This window comes from Eutrema salsugineum, unplaced genomic scaffold (genome assembly GCF_000478725.1).
Source record: "Eutrema salsugineum unplaced genomic scaffold, Eutsalg1_0 scaffold_11, whole genome shotgun sequence".
Lineage (NCBI taxonomy): Eukaryota > Viridiplantae > Streptophyta > Magnoliopsida > Brassicales > Brassicaceae > Eutrema > Eutrema salsugineum.
In genome coordinates this window covers 2,297,408-2,314,498 of record NW_006256901.1, presented here as the reverse complement: position 1 = coordinate 2,314,498, position 17,091 = coordinate 2,297,408, and the positions used below count along the sequence as shown (strand labels likewise).

The 17,091-nt window shown below is 34.5% G+C and overlaps 3 protein-coding genes and 1 pseudogene across 3 annotated transcripts in view; all 4 read right to left on the bottom strand.

The window, feature by feature from the left end:
- Positions 1-4,987: 4,987 nt before the first annotated feature.
- On the bottom strand, positions 4,988-5,766 carry LOC18026287 (annotated as a pseudogene).
- Positions 5,767-7,066: 1,300 nt separating this feature from the next.
- LOC18026286 lies at positions 7,067-7,858 on the bottom strand. The gene has a single exon (XM_006409289.1). It carries the CDS (start codon positions 7,856-7,858, stop codon positions 7,067-7,069), a length of 792 nt encoding a protein of 263 aa, XP_006409352.1.
- An 867-nt stretch (positions 7,859-8,725) lies between these two features.
- Positions 8,726-11,323, bottom strand: LOC18026285 (probable inactive receptor-like kinase SSP). The gene is made up of 9 exons (XM_024160839.1): positions 11,066-11,323; positions 10,837-10,972; positions 10,503-10,636; positions 10,328-10,394; positions 10,162-10,247; positions 9,504-9,698; positions 9,272-9,433; positions 9,069-9,182; positions 8,726-8,980 (listed from the first exon to the last, which is right to left on the bottom strand). The coding sequence occupies exons 1-9, from the start codon at positions 11,321-11,323 to the stop codon at positions 8,726-8,728; spliced, it is 1,407 nt and encodes a 468-aa protein (XP_024016607.1).
- A 2,501-nt stretch (positions 11,324-13,824) lies between these two features.
- LOC112089671 (nitrate regulatory gene2 protein) overlaps positions 13,825-17,091 on the bottom strand; it is a 6,282-nt gene continuing 3,015 nt past the window's right edge. The window contains exon 5 of the mRNA XM_024160420.1: positions 13,825-13,890. Coding sequence (XP_024016188.1) covers positions 13,825-13,890 — 66 coding nt within the window. The remainder of the gene's footprint in view (positions 13,891-17,091) is intronic.

Here is a 17,091-nt window from a genome sequence, read left to right as displayed (position 1 = left end):
TAATCATGTCTTTTAAGTTGGGGCAACAGAAAGTTGTGTTTCATGGTATTCATGAAGATTCAGTGCGGTCTATCAAAGCTTTCAAGCTTCAGAAATACAAGGAGGATCGTATTGAACTCTCTATGATCTACGCATATACAAACCCGGAGACTGAGATTGGAGAAGGGGATAGCGACAAGCCATTTCCCTCATTGGAGTTATGCAAAATTGCCCCAGGAATTGAACAGTTATTACAACGGTATGCATCTGTGTTTGAGGAACCTACTGGGTTGCCACCTTTCAGGTTGAACCATGATCATAAGATCCCTTTGCTAGAAGGTTCTAATCCAGTTAATTAGAGACCATACCAATATGCTCTGCACCAGAAGACAGAGATTGATAAACAGGTGGATGCTTTATTAGAAATCGGGACCATTCAGCCTAGCTCGAGCTCTTATGCATCACCGGTGGTGTTGATTAAGAAAAAAGATGGCAGTTGGAGGTTATGTGTACATTATCGGGGATTGAACAATCTGACGGTGAAGAATAGATTCCACATTCCTTTGATTGAAGATTTATTGGATGAGTTAGGAGGGTCTTCTGTTTACTTGAAGATCGATTTACGTGCCAGTTATCACCAGGTGAGAATGGACCCCCTAGACATTCATAAAACTGCTTTCAAAACTCATAGTGGCCACTATGAGTATATAGTAATCCCATTTGGCCTTACAAATGCTCCAGCTACCTTTCAAGGGTTGATGAATACGGTTTTCAAAGAGTTGTTGTGGAAATTTGTCCTCATTTTTTTGACGATATCTTGGTATATAGCAACTCTTTTGAAGCACACTTACTACATTTGGAAGAGGTTTTTAAACTGATGATTCAACATAGTTTATACGCGAAGAGGAGTAAGTGTGATTTTGGCACAAATCGAGTGGAGTATTTGGGACATTTCATACAAGCTGCAGGGGTTTATACCGATCCAGCGAAGATACAGGCTGTCGCAGAATGGCCAACCCCCACAACTCTTAAACAGCTCAGAGGGTTTTTGGGGCTTGCCGGCTACTACAGACGCTTCGTTAAAAACTTTGGAACCATTGCAAGGGCCTTAACTTTACTTACAAAGAAAGACTCCTTTGTTTAGTCAGAAGACGCTCAAGTGGCTTTTGATTGTTTGAAGCGGGCATTAACTACAGCTCCTGTTTTGGCCTTACCTGTTTTTGACAGGCTATTTCTGGTGGAGACGGATGCTTCGGGTCAGGGGATAGGAGCAGTTCTCATGCAGGAAGGGCACCCCTTAGCATACATCAGCAGAAATTTGAAGGGGAAGCAGTTGACCTTATCTATCTACGAAAAGGAATTGTTAGCACTAGTGTTCGCGGTGCAAAAATGGAGGCATTATTTACTCAATGGTCATTTCATCATCAGAACTGATCAGCGGAGTTTGAAATACTTATTGGAGCAACGTTTGAATACTCCCATCCAGCAAAAATGGTTGCCAGAACTCTTGGAGTTCGACTATGAGATTCAGTACAAGGAGGGTAAGGAAAACTTGGCGGCGGACGCCCTATCTCGTGTCGAAGGTGCGGAAATTCTACATATGGCTTTGTCAGTGGCGGATTGTGATATAATGCAGAAGATTCGTGAGGGATATGAGCAAGATCAGGTGACTAAATCATTGATTGAGCAGCTGAAGTTGACACCGGGTTGCAGACCTTTTTACACTTGGTCTCAGGATGTGCTTTGACGTAAGAGTAAACTGGTTGTTCCAGATATTCCTGATCTCAAGAGGTTTATTTTGCAATGGATGCATGACTCAGGTAGTAGTGGACATTCAGGCAGAGATGCTACGTTTCAACGGGTGAAAGGTCTTTTTTCTGGAGGGAATGACCAAAGACATTCAAGCGTATATACGAAGTTGTGAAGTGTGCCAGAGGTGCAAATATGACAATGCAGCTTCACCAGGGTTATTGCAACCACTCCCCATTCCGGAATCTGTTTGGTCTGATGTGTCTATGGACTTTATCGACGGTTTACCCTTATCCTTTGGAAAGTCGGTTATATTAGTTGTTGTTGATCGTTTAACTAAAGCGGCACACTTCATGGCACTTTCTCACCCATACACAGCGACTACAGTGGCTCAGGCTTTCTTTGATACCGTCTTTAAACTCCATGGATTACCCAGTTCTATTGTAAGTGACTGTGACTCCATTTTCCTGAGTGACTTTTGGAAGGAGCTATTTTCTTTACAGGGTGTGGTACTACACTATTCTTCAGCTTATCACCCTCAAAGTGACGGACAGACAGAGGTGGTTAACCGCTGCCTGGAGACATACTTACGCTGCATGTGTAGTGATCGCCCATATCTCTGGAGTAAGTGGCTTTCTTTTGTTGAGTACTCGTACAATACAACTTACCACACAGCGACACAAATCACTCCGTATGAGGCGGTATATGGTAAGCCACCTCCGATCCATCTACCTTATTTACCCGGCGAGTCCAAAGTTGCAGTGGTCGCAGAGAATTTACGAGACAGGGAAAACATGCTAATGTTGCTCAAGTTTCATTTGATGAGAGCTCAGCACAGAATGTCTCAGGTGGCTAATAGGAGACGTTCTAAAAGAACTTTTGAAGTGGGGGATTGGGTGTTTGTGAAACTGCAACCATATCGTCAGCAATCAGTGGTTTTGCGATCTAACCAGAAGTTAGCACCTAAATATTTTGGTCCCTACAAGATCGTGGATAAGTGTGGGAAAGTGGCCTACAAACTGGAATTACCGGCTTCTTCTTCGGTTCACCCGGTTTTCAATGTTTCGCAACTGAAATTACGGGTCGGCGATCATTCTATTTCGACGGAGTTACCCAATGCAGAGGTTGATGTGTTGGTGAAGGCACCAGAACGCATTTTGGAAAGGAAAATGGTGAATCGCCAAGGCAAGGCAGTTACGAAGGTGTTGGTAAAGTGGTTACATCAGGCGGAAGATGAAGCTACTTGGGAGTTTTACTATGTCTTGCTCAACAAGTACCCGGATTTCAGCCCTTGAGGTCAAGGTCTTCGAGGAGGGGAAGATTTGATATAGTTTGGACGGTTGAAGTGAAGACACGTGTACAGCTGAGATGAGCAGAGCCAGCTCAGCGTGAACGGCCTAATAAAACAAACAGAACATTTTCATTTTGGGGATTATGGAAAAAAGTTGTTGTTACTTTCCTTTTCCTCTTTCCCTCTCTCTATTTTGGGACTCTGTATCGTTGTTGTGGATTTGCATTTTGAGCTTAGAAATTTTTCTACCATAGATTTCTGAATCAGGTGTGTGAGGATCTTTGTTTCATGAATATTGATCTTCCTTTCTATCTTAATCGGTATTCTTAAGGGTTTTCCCCAAATAAATTGTAACAAGGAACACTGCATAAAACATGGCAATCTTGTGATCCTAAAAGATGAACAATTAAAGCAAATAATGGTATATCGTGGTCTACATGTATTGACCAAAAAGGTGGTGAAGGTAGATGAAGCATCTTGAGTTCTCTAATCTTCCACAGGGTTCTCAGAGTCCTAAAAGATAGAGAAAGATGTAGCCATTTTGATGAATCCTTCAAGATATTGGATTTTAGAAACATGGCCGAAGGAGGATTCTTGCGTAGATGAAAGAGGTTTAAAGGTGAACCAAATAATTTATTGAAGAAAGTGTGGTTAATAACTCTTTAATTCTGATAGAAGTCAGTCAAGAAGAAGGACACATATCTTTGGCTGTGTTAAAAGAAGCAGAAAGTCATAACTATTGTTCCTCTGTTTGGTACTCTGTTTTACTTGTTGTGAGGCTCAAAGTCACTGATTGTTGATTAACGAGTTTTATTTAAAGGAATAACCGCAGAAAAAAAAAAAAAAAAAAAACTGTATTGGCAGCGTTTATATGCTATGTGTTAATCTTCTCTTCTTTGAAAATGGAGATTGTGCAGATCTTAAAGTTCATGCCTTCAAGATCTTGAAGATAAGACTTAAAAGTATATTCTTTATTCTTTGTCCAATCTAATCTTCCGCGTAAAATCTTGACAAGGAAACAATTATCAAACAGATATTGTTATACGCACTAATTCACACATTATCTATTGATATGAATCTTGCTCGTAGTTCATCAACCAATCACACTTTAAACATTGCATAAAAATGTTATCGAAACCCTCAATAACCCTCTGATCCTTATCATCATTATCATGTCACCATCTTTGATCTAATACTTATGTCCAGAAAAATTCATCTTCAAAATCCTCAGATGGTCTTTCTCTGTTCATTATCTTTTTTTGGCTGGTTCATATATTCGCTCTGTTATAACTTATATGAACAAACAATTTATTATATTTAAGACAGCATGTTCAATAATAGAATAGAAAGACAAGATCCTTGCTCATCGTTTTTGACATGTGAATGCACACGGATACTTTTGAAGTTCTTCTTTATTTGTTTATTGCGTCATTTACATTGTTTCCCACTATATAGACATGAACAGAGTTATTTTATTGTAGAAGACGTGTGAATTTAAATAAAACGAAAGTTTCATCTTTAAGACAGTTTTCTCAAAGATATCACACAGACAAGATCCATATTCAACGTTATGAACATGTGAAAGCACCACGGAGGCTTTAAACTTTCTTCTTTTTATATTTTCTTGAGTTAGTTCAATTGTTTCCTACCATACAGACATGAACAGAGTTATTATTGCAGAGAACGTGTGAGACGCAGCAATCATATTAATCAGTGATCTTAAACCAAGAAAAAATTAAGACGCGTTAATTAGGTGGATTGGAGTAAATAACTTAATTTTGATTTACCATGAAGTTTAAACAGTGAAATTTGGGAGTTCAAGTATCAATTCGAGCATTGTCTGATTTCTTGTTTCTAGAATGAAATTTATCTATTATTAATGCATCAAAATAAAGGAAGTAAGATGTTTAGAACTGAGACTTGAATATGTTTCTATTAACTTTTCTTTTCTGTACAAAAATTGGAGGCTTAATGGCCAAAGGTGTTAAGAATTGAGACTCTGTATTTGATCAAAGACTTGGATAGTGATTCAAGTCCATCTTCAAGATCTTGAATGCACGACTCTAGGATCTGAACATCTTCTATTTTTAAGGTCTTCTCGGATTGAAATTCAGACTCAACTCTTGTGAATTCGTTTGCTTGTGCTTCACATGAGACCTTTCTCTGGTTCAATAGCTTTGAGACGAGTGACCATTTTCCGCATGACTTGGATCCACATATGTAGCTGAAAAGAGAATCAAACAGAGAAACTGTGATGGGTTCTGCTTCTCCAAAGACAGCCAAAGATTCTTCGGCTTGTGCAACCTTGAGATATTTTTGTACTTTCTGGAGAGTCTTCTTGGAGGACTTTCTTGAGGCTAAGTACTTCTTGACCTCTCCTGATAGATCTCCACGCTTTCTTCTTAGAATCGATTGGATCTCCATGAGACCCTGTTTCATCTGCGACAAAGCATCCTTGGAAATGTTGCACAACTCCAAGATCCTGAGAGATCCATCAAGAAGCTGCTCGATGGCTTTCTTGTTCTGCTCTTGAGCTAGTCTCTGTTGTGTGATAGGTAGGAGAATAAGCTTGTCAAGAGACTCGTGAAGCTCTTGAAGGTTTCAAGTTTCTTACAGATAGAAGAAGTGGAAGATGTTGAGGCTTCCTCAGAAGATCTCAAACGGGCTAGCTGCTCATTGACATGAGCGGCTTGTGGGTGAGGTCGAGAAGGGAAACTGTTAGAGCGAACGTGGAAATAGACTGCCATTTTTTTTTCTTTTTCCTTTAACCTTAAGCTCTTTGTTATTGATCAAGGAGAAGGTGTTGAGAGAGCTAAAGATGTTCTGCCTTCTCAATGCCTCTCCAGTCAGTACATATATATACACCATCAGGGAAAAGAGAGGCAAGAGGAATCTCATGGTGATTAAAATATCAAAACCATTAATACAATGTTCCCCTTCCAAAGTGGCATGTGGCATCTTCTTCATCCTCATTATACACAAGTAATGGTAAAGATCTCCACCATATCAGCTCACTGTCTCCCGCCAACTAAGTTTTATTTAAAAATCTCTAACCGCACGAGCACTCTTGATAGCTTCTGTAAATTCCAGCTTGGCTTGTCTCCTGCCTCAGAAGTTTTTGTGATTATTTATAAGTCTCTCCGTGTGGTAAGCTTCAGTATCGCACACGTTTGCTTTTATGAGTTTATGATTATGATTATAGTAATCAAAACAAAGGATATTTAGACAACTGTGATAAATGATGAAAGTAGAGGCAAGATCCGTATCCGCAGATCATGGCATGTCAACGTTTTTTTCGGAATATCTTTAATATCAGATAACCGTGTAGAGGTTCAGAGATGCCATATGATTTGTCGAACAAGTAACTGTTGTTTAATCTACCCTGTCATTAAAGAAAATGTTATACCACTGAAGATTAAAGAAAATGACGAAAGCGCTTGCTTGATCAAAAGAAAACATATTTAGACAATTATGATAATGGTAAGATCCGTATTCGTAGATCAAGGCATGTTAACATATTCACAATGGATTACTTGACACCTTTTTTAAGGGATATCTTTTTATTCTAGACAGAGATGCCACATGATATGTCGAACAAGTAAACAGGGCCGTCTAACACCATGTGCGAGTGGAGCATTCGAACAGGGTCTTGATTCAAAAACAAAAATTTTCTTTATGAAATTTCAGTTAATTACAAAAATTAGGGTCTAACTTTTTTTTAAAAAAGTATTTGTATCATACTAAATATATCTTGAATACAAATTTTGAACAAGGTCTAAAAATAATTTGAGACGGCTCTGCAAGTAAACGTTGTCTTCCTCGCTGCCATAGGATAAAATGTTTCACAGATTAACAAAATTTAAATTTTAAGGGTAAACACTGTATCAAGTTTCTGCTAAACTGGAAAAGGTTTGGTTCTTGGATGATCATTCGTGAAACAAGAAGAAATATCACAAGAACAAACTATTATGAGAAAATTCTGTATTCGTTGTTTGTGTTCTTTTTTGTACAAGTATATTTTACTATTTTCTACAAAATTTTGTACGCTTAATGGCCTAAGGTGTTAAGAATTGAGACTCTGTATTTGATCAATGACTTTGAAAGTGATTCAATTCCATCTTCAAGATCTTGAATGCATGACTCTAGGATCTGTACATCCTCCATCTTCAATGTCTTCTCAGACTGGATTTCGGAATCAACCCTTGTGAATTCGTTCGCTTGCGCTTCACATGTAACTTTCTTCTTGTTCATTAGCTTTGAGACAACTGACCATTTGCCACAAGTCTTTGATCCAGACATGTAGCTAAACAGAGAACCAAACAGGGTCATTGTAACAGCTTCTGCTTCTCCAAAGACAGCCAAAGATTCAACGCTGTTGTCTCCGGTTTGTGCAACATTCAAAGACTTTTGTACTTTCTGAAATGTCTTCCTGAGGGATTTTCTTGAGGTTAAGTATTTATTCACCTCTCCAGACAGATCACCACGCTTTCTTCTTAAAATTGATTGGATCTCCATGAGACTCTCTTTCATCTGAGACAAAGCATCCTTGGATGTGTTGCATAACTCCAAGATCCTAAGGGATCCATCAAGAAGCTTCTCGACAGCTTTCTTGTTTTGCTCTTGAGCTAGAGCATGCTGGGTAACTGGTAAACGAATAAGCTTGTCAAGAGCCTCGTGAAGCTCTTGAACGTTTTCAAGTCTTTGACAGATAGAAGAGCTTGTAGATGTTGAGGCTTCCTCAATAGATCTCAATCGGGCCAATTTCTCATCGACATGGGCAGCTTGAGGGTGAAGTCTAGAGGGGTAACTGTTTGATCGAACATGGAAGGAGACAGCCATTTTTGGATATGTTTTGTTATTTATTCTTGAGAGGACTAAGAAGTTCTTCCTGCCTTTTCATTGCCTCTCCGCTCTTACATATATACAACACAAGGAAAGAGAGACAGGAGGAATCTCTTGGTGCTTAATATATTCAAGCATTAATAAGATGTTCCTTACAAGGTGACAAAAGGCATCTCATTTAATATAAAAGTAATGGATCAAGATCTCCGCCACATCAGCTCCATGTCTCTCTCTAACCATCCTCAAAGATCAACTTACCAATAAGATTAATTTCCTTATTGCATACTTGCACGAGTGACAAATAAGACGTGTCTTATGACTCTTATGTGTCTGAATCAAATCAGTTGTTTATGGAGTACAATGAGCGGTAAGGATGGTAGGAGAAGATGTCACTAGCTCTTAAAATCACATTAACCAAACGTTGGATCTTGTCTCCCTTTTTGCTCAGCAACTACAAGATGTGTACCCAAAACGCATGATCATTAAAATGTATGACAAACTTTGACACATCCATTTGAACACTTGTATGTTCAAGTTCTTGATTTTAGTTGATGGTTATTATCTAGATCCAAGACAAGAGGGTTGCTTATATATATATGTTAGAGAGTAAGCAAAGAAGTCTATGTCCAAACCTCCATAGCCAAAAATGGGATCTTCACACAAGGAAAATTAAAAGCACACGAACTTACTTTTATATTTATCCAAAACCTATTTCAGAAATAGTCACCGCAAGAGATGAAAATTGAGATTTATAGCAAATTAGGTTTCAGCTTTTTTAATTCTTGTCTCAGAATTTACAGAAGAGGCGTCAATCGGAAGCAAAAGCAAATATTTCAGTTTTTATCCAAGAAGAAATCTGCAAAGTCAAGATTCTTTCTTATGGTGCTGTTTCTTTGCTTCAATAAGAGCTGCTTCTTTGAAAGTATCAACAGAATCAGTGATCATATTTAATTTGGATAGTGCCACAGACTGCAAGTAGAAGGCGGTTGGCCAATCAGGAAACACTTCTTGTGCAAGCATCCCATCGTATAGTGCTCGGTCTGGTTGATTGCAGAATAAATAGCATAAACTACGCCTCGCATAAACACTTGGGTACACTATTCTTTTAGCTTGAATGAACTGTGGACAGACAACAATAACAGATTTAAAAACAGATATATTTATAATATGCAAAGGAAAATGCAAAAGGGTGGATAATATTAGCTACCTGAGAATAACAGTCAATGGCAGTTTCGAAGTCTTTCTTTAAGAAGGCTTGATCACCGCGTTTTCGAACCTCTTGAAGATCTATTATTGCTTGTATCCATTCTTCGAAAGAGAACTTAGCTCATGAATAAAACCAAGAATAGTAAGTCTTTTTGATTCCAAATTAGCTGCAGATTTATATTTTAAGTTAATGAGTTTGGTTACCTCGACGACTTCCTTGTCATCTTCATATTCTGCTGTCACCAAGACTTTATGAATAGCTGTGAGGTCCATTCTCAAACAGGCCTCTCCTAGTGGCGAAAACTTAGTCCAAGATACCTCCTGATTCTTTTCCATTTCAAGCATTGCATAAGATGGGGATGGCGGCTGCAAGCAAGAAGACCGGTTTATCATGAATGCAATAATGCATTAATGCAATTAGGATCACAAAAGATACCATTACCTTTGTTTTAGTTTGCAAGGTTTCGAGTGTTGTAACAAGTTCCTTTGTGTTGAGACTCTCTATATCCTCGTACTGCAGACATTGAGAGGCGAGTTTGAAAACTATGGTAGCTTCGTCTCTAGAAAAGTTTCCCTTCAAGTTCGGATCAATCAAATCAATAACATTCATTCCATGTACCATCTCAGGAGCCTAGAAACAGAAAGGAAATAACTGATTAATGTCAAAAACTATTTAGTCTTATATGTGGCTTCTGTTGCAATAAATAAACAATATAGGGTTTGAGTGGTATATAGATTTATCAGGTTTTCACATTTTGAAAACATGACTGTTCATACTATTCATTAAATTTTTAAGTTTTCATAATTTTGAAAAATGATTATGTTATATACAATTGCCGTGTTAAAAAAAATTAACTAGAAAAAGATGTGATTAATCTACTAAAACTACATTTTCAGTGTTTTATAATTATTCAGTTCATTTTTGTCCCACTAAATTTTCTCTATTAATTTTTTTATTATGCTATTCATTTGTCATACCAGTCAGATCCATAGTCCGAGGACAATCACAAAATCGAGGCAAAATGGTTTATATCCACATATTAGCATACTAAGCTAGTAAGTAAACAAGAAAGGACTTGAACAAAAACACTTACATGGCTCGGAGGAATTTGCTTGCCACTTAGCAAAACCACAAGGATAGTACCAAATCTGAATATCACACTTTCAGGGTTCACACTTCCTGCAAGGAGGATATAGCATCACATTCTGGTTATAATAACAATCATCATGACCTCAAGAGATAAAGCGTGAATCCATTACCGGTTGTTCTTTGATCATCTTTGTTCTTTTTCATCAAGCCAAAACAAGAAATACAGGCATCACCATCCTTCAATATTCATTGAGGAAAAACAAAGTTGAGCATCCTAATTTGGATCATAAAAAGGCCTATGCATGAAAATGATGTTCATAAGATTATTCATTATTAAGTCTATACCTCATCAAACAGAACAGTGTAAGCACTTAAGTTATTGTACGATGCAAAACCTTCACTAATACAATAATCCAATGCTTCTGCTATACAGTAGGCTACTCTCATTCTCGTTTCCCATTCCACCGTTGGATTTTTTCCTGTAAATCAAAAAAAAAAAAAGTCAAAACATAGAAATGCTGACAAGTTCCGATTCAATCGATTCTTCAAGCATATACAATGGTACATGTTAGTTCTAGTAACAAAAGTTTTCTGTCTCAAAACCATATAAACCACATTCATGTCACATAAACCAATAATTTGTGAAATTAGAAGAAGACATGAAGAGGAAGAAGAATACGATGGAACAAACGCTTAGCAAGAGTATCATTAGGCATGAAGTCTGCAACAAGAAGCCTTTCCTCTCCATCACAGCAATACCCAATCAAATTAACGACTCTCTTGTGCCTTAACATCCCCACTCTCTGTGCCTCCTCCTTGAAAACAACAAAGGAAGAAACAGCCATCAAAATCAATCAATAACCGTCAGTCACAAAAATTAAAAACTTTTTCAGACAGAAAAAGGGTACCTCAAATTGGTTAGGATCAGGCCAAGCCGTGTTCTTAAATTTCTTAACAGCGATCAAGCCGCGATTCTGCAAACGCCCCTTGTAGACAACATCAGAAGATTCCTCTACGTTCAATGAAACAATGTTTTTCGAACTAAATTTTTCGGTGGCCATGTTGAGATCGGAGAAGGAGAACTTAGTTAATGGTGGATCGCCTCCACTGTGGTTTTGATGAGCCTGTTGCTGAGGATCTACCATGGAAGAGTAGCAGCAACCCATGACTTTTTTCAGCGGGCAAAACCTCAAAACCAGAGTTTCAAAAGTAATCCTTTTTGTTTTTTTTTTCTTGTAAGAAATTGGATTTTTATTTTGCTGTCTTTTTGACTCTAAGGCTTGGTGCCTCTTTGTTGAGGCTTTGGTGTCTCTTTGTTGCCAATACAACAGTCTGATTTTGTAGCATTTAATGACTATGACAATCATTTTCGTGCCATATTAAAAGACCTTTCTACCTTTTTTGTCACTCTAGGGCTTTTTAATTTCTTTTCCTGATTTTTTTCTTGGGTTCATTAGATAGATAGCAATTTGTTGATTTGCAAAATTACAAGGTATATTTTTCATAAATATGTGGTGCATTTTATCGTAAATGTTTTGAAAGTATACAATAATGTAATATTATGTAAAATATTATGTTATTTTATACGTAATTTTAAAATAAAATAAAAAAGCGTGAAATCTTCATCGATTTGATTTTATTTTTTTTGTAAAAAAAAAGAGAAAAGAAAAATCTTCTACATTTTTTTCCGTAAGTAAAACCTTCTACAATTTGGGAATTTACTATATGTATGTCTTTATTTTCTTACCATTTTCTTCTTTATTTGTCACTCATGGGTCAACTTTGACCTATTTTGGGTCGGAAACATTTATATAGTTTCCATGTAAACTTTGCATGATGGTGACAAGTGGATTGGCAAAGCCAAGATTTGTTTTAGTCTAAATACTTAATTTAACCTTTTCTATTTAGTTTAGTTTTTTTTTTGTTGGATTAAAGAGATTTAATTTTATTCTAAATTTTTTACTGTAATGTTCAATGTTTTACATTTAACATCGAGTAACAATTGTAAAAACCAAATTGCCATATATATAGAGAACCAAAATTAAACCCTCAGGAAGGACTGAGAAGGACAACGACCACTTTGTAGAAGAATTGATCATCTTAGTCAACTTTAAGCTCTCTATCTCAAAGAAATTGCATTCCACTTGATGCCCTAGAACACGTCTCTTAGCCCAAATGAGAGACTTCAATTTCGAGTGTTGGGAGACAATCAAGAATTGGTTAACGCACGACTGGCGCATGCATACTTTCTTAGCAAAACGAAACCGATTAATGTACATTAGACTATCCATTAAAAAAACATATAGCATGGAAAGCTAAAACACTAAACCCTATTTTCCGTTGAAGGTGAACACGTTACGGTGAGCATCTGTTCTCCAAACCGATGTACCATAGTAGCTTGAATCAGATGAATTAATTCAGGGATATATGTATGATCAGCGCATGTTGTCTCCACTTTTCATTATATAATACAGTATAAAGATTACAGATATTACATGCACGTATACAACAGAGTTTATGGTTGGTTTCGGATAGGGTATTTTGGTTTCTAGGGTTTTAGTACTAATCAAAGTAAAACATAATTTAATACTGAAGCCTGAAGGTTAAGTATGATTTTGGTATGAATTTAGATTCGATAAATTTTTTGAAGTATTCATAAAAAAATTTGAATATACAGTAAAAACTCTATAAATTAATAATGTTGGGACTTTAATATTTTTTTAATTTATAGAGTTATTAATTTATATATTTTAAATAAAAAAATATTTTTTATTTTTTATTAATTTTAAAAGAGATGTTTTTAAGAGATTCTAATTTTTTTTTTAAAGTTCTAAAATTAAAGATGAGTTACAAAAAGACTTTAATTTAAAATAAATAAAAAATAACACTATATTCATATTTTAATAAATTATCTCACTTATATATTTATATTAAATTTTATTTATGATAATTATTAATTTATGATATTAATGAGACCATATCTTTACATATGAATTTTGTTAAAATTATTATTTTATTATATTATTAAATTATGTTATATTTTGAATTGTCCCAATTCAGAACCATGAAAAATTATTAATTATAGTATTTATTAATTTATCAAGTATTAATTTATAGATTTTTTACTGTATAGAGATGATAAAAAAAAGACTACGTAGGGATAAGTTTAAATTTTTAGATTAAAAATCGAACACATAAAATGGAATTAAAAATTTTTACGACAGCAACGAAAAAGTTCCTCAAACATTAAAAGAAAAATAGGAGACAAAATCTAATTAGTAATAATGGTTATCAAAAGAAAACAAAATAACTAATTAATATGTTTCTTTTTAATGTCAAGATATGTTTCCCTATTGTCAATGTTTTAGATATGTTTGATTTTTTTTTGTCAATGTGTGAATAATATCTCAAAAATATTAATATGTTTCCTACATAAATTAATGTTCTAACTATTTAAAGTTGATTTCCTAGCTGATTTAGCAAAAGAAATCTGGGGAGTCAAATTATATTAGTATGTTTCCTAGAATTTAATTTATTAATATCCCATTGGAACAAAAGAATTTTGCTGAGCAAAAGAATTACGCATAAAAATGTTGTTCATGTTCATTTTTTTCATATATTTTTTTCACATTATATTTTTCTTTATCCACAACCTGCAGTACTACAACTACGTACAACTGTACAGTACCCTGCTCACAGCCGCATTGTCCATTCCATGGTTGGATTTTTCCGTCTAAAACGCATGTTCCAATGAAGACATTCATTCAAGAAGATTCACTCAATACGTTTTATTTTTGCATCCGTTATGATCACAAATCATATATATTATAAGCAAAGTAAATTTTTAATTTCCAGCTCTCTCATTGATTTTGGAGGTGGTTAATTATCGTCTTATCTCTCATTAAAAAGTCTATATTAGCCTTTAACTTGGTTCAAATTAAGTTTAGTTATTAGTCTTTTACTCGGTTCAAATTAAATTTAGTTAAAATTTAATAATCTTAGTAAAATATAATCTTATCTTTAAATTAAATATATTTTTAAATAAAAAAATCGACAATAGTTTTTTAAAATCTACCATTATTTTAATTAAAAAAATTATTAGTTTCTTAATATATATATTTTCTAAAAAGGACCATTATTTTCTATTATTTTCTTAATATATTTTTTAAAAACGAAAATTATTTTCTATACACCTCAATCATTGTTTTAATTAAAAACAAACTATTACTTTATTAATCTACTTTTTTTATAAAAAAACGACCATAGTTTTCTATACATCTCAATTATTGTTTTAATTAAAAAAAACACCCAAAAATCGAAAATTTAAAAGTACCAAAAAAAAACCCCTAAACTTTTCCATCCACTCACTTCATCTTTAATTAACAATTAATCTCCAATATCTTATTTAAATAGATATATACATGCTAACAGTTATTATCCTTACAAATATCGTTTATGCTTTTTATTTTATAAGTATAAATACGTATAGAACAAAACATGGTCAAAATAAATATTTCACTGATCAATAATATTCTTCTGTTATTCTGTTCTCATTACATCTTTAGTTTTCTAAACCAAAAACCCTAGCTTGATTTGGCTAAACACGTTTCTGCTTCCTTTCTCATTGTTTTTGCAACTTAATATGATGCCAAAAGGTATAGTTTTCTTTTAACTTTATCTTTGATTCTGTTCCATGCTATTAATCATAATTGAAATCCATTAATATGTGTTCTTTCATAATTATAGGGTTCTGGTTATTTGCCGGTGCATCTTCCTTTGCCACAAAATTCCATCTATGATGATGTCAACGTGTCTGACTCGAAGAACAAAAGCAAATTGATATCTTGGATGGAATGCAATCAACTTAATCCAGCGGCAATGACATTGTTATATTCCAACATCCCTTTTTCTAGATGGGTATGGGATCCGAAGCGATGTGAATGGATACCCGGCTCACAGTTTCTCGGAATTCGGGTGTGCTAGAGGATTGTTCACTTAATTCTGGTGAACTCATTATCTACGCCTTCTATTGCTTGTGAGGAGAGGTCTGTGTTATTTTTAGGATATTAAAACTGTTGATGGTGTTCTTCATTCTATGTTCAAGAGGGTATGCTACACTATGAAGATCTTGACTTCTAGGATCACCCGATGTGTTGTGGAGTCTTGTCCGAGAGAGGTTGATCTTTTGAAATTTCTATTGGATTATGCTAGAGATCCATGCAACTTTGCGGATATTAGGACAGTATTTAGGAATGAAGCAAAGTGGAATCTACATATAGCATCTATTTTTAATGTTTTTTATTGTACGTTTGGATAAAGAGATTAAGAATAATTGTTGATATCATATTTGGCCAAATTGTTGAAGAGAGAGAGCATATGACTTTTGTAGTCATCTGTTAAATTAGCAGATTTGAAGAGTGATACATTTCTACCCCATATTTGATGAATTCTCTAAGAATCATCATGTTTCTTGATACATTATTAGAATAGTCAAACATATATCTATCTAGAAATAACTAGCTTTTAAAAAATAAACTTTTAGGCGAGTCGTTCTATAAAATCACTTTAATCTAAATTAAAATAGTTGAAAGTTCCATCACTATAACATGATTAGGAGATTCTAGAAAGAAAGAGGGAAAGACGAACAATATATATGTATATATATATATATAATTAGAGAGAGAAAAAAAAGATTAATGGAAACCGATAATGGAATACTTAGATACAAGGTTATATGGCGAGGAAGAAGACAATGATGTGATAAAGAAACATCCGAAGAATAAGAAATACAAAGAAAATGTAGAAATGAGAGGGAACAAGAAGAGGAAGAAGAAATCTGGGAGAAGAAAATGAAGACAAAGCTGAATAAAAAAGAAGCCAAGGAAGAAGAAGATAATAAAGAAGAAGAATAACTTTAAGATGACAAAGTATACAACGAAGGAAAAAATAAAAAGACAATAAAGAAGGAAAATGATGAAGAATAGTGAGAAGAAAAAACAGGAAGAGTGAGAATAGAAAAATATTCGGAGAAGACGAAGATGATGGAAAAGAAGAATGATAAGATAACGAAAAGAAAAAAAATAAGATAAAAACAATCAGAAAAGACAAGAAAGATATGACAAAGACAAAGAAAATAGAAACCGTAAGAAGAATAAAATGCAGATTAGACCAAGACATCAAAGAAGAAGAATGAGGAGGAAGGTAAGGATTTGGAGATGATGAATAAAAACTGAAAAAATATGTAGAAGGAACTGAAGATGACAAATGTGATGAATAAGAAGAATAAACTGAATATGATGAAAAGGAGAAAAGAAAAATATGAGGAAGACGATAAACAAAACTAAAAAAATAAGAAGAAAAAGACGAAGCGGAAGAAGTTGAGGTTGAAGATAAGATGAAGAAGAAACAAAAGAATAATAAGCCAGAAAAGACGAAAACGATAAAAAGAAAAATCGGAAGACGAAGACAATCATATACAAAAAAAAAGAATAATTGTTGAAAATGACAAAAAAAATAATAAAGAATAAGTCAAAGTCAAAGACGATTAAGTAGAAGAAGAAACATAAACCAAATATGTTAAAGAAGAAGAAGGAAAACGCGTGAAATAACCGATTAGAATGACACACATTTACGAAAAAATAGGAAGAGTTATGTTGAGAAAGAGATAAAAAAAATAGTCAGAAAAAACTTTCTGTAATTATAAATATACGAGTAAATGATAATGGTCGAATGTCTAACATTGTTCTTATATTTTGGAAGATTTTTTTTTAACAAAGTTAATAATTTAATGATATAATTATTTTATGAAACTCTTGTGCCCGCACAAGGTGCGGGCTAATTACCTAATTGTTTTTGAATTTTTAAGTAAATTACTGTCTCTAAGCCCTCATTGAAAACATGATTGATTACAGGGAAAAATCAAACCATGGAATGG

Bases quoted from the DNA above. Each gene is read 5' to 3' on its own strand.
- LOC18026285 (XM_024160839.1), bottom strand. From the start codon at position 11,323: ATGGGTTGCTGCTACTCTTCCATGGTAGATCCTCAGCAACAGGCTCAT. The intron at 10,973-11,065 runs GTACCCTTTTTC...GTTGTTTTCAAG, and splicing joins CTGATCCTAACCAATTTGAG to GAGGAGGCACAGAGAGTGGG. The intron at 10,637-10,836 runs GTATTCTTCTTC...TTTGATTTACAG, and splicing joins TGCTAAGCGTTTGTTCCATC to GAAAAAATCCAACGGTGGAA.
- LOC18026286 (XM_006409289.1), bottom strand. From the start codon at position 7,858: ATGGCTGTCTCCTTCCATGTTCGATCAAACAGTTACCCCTCTAGACTT.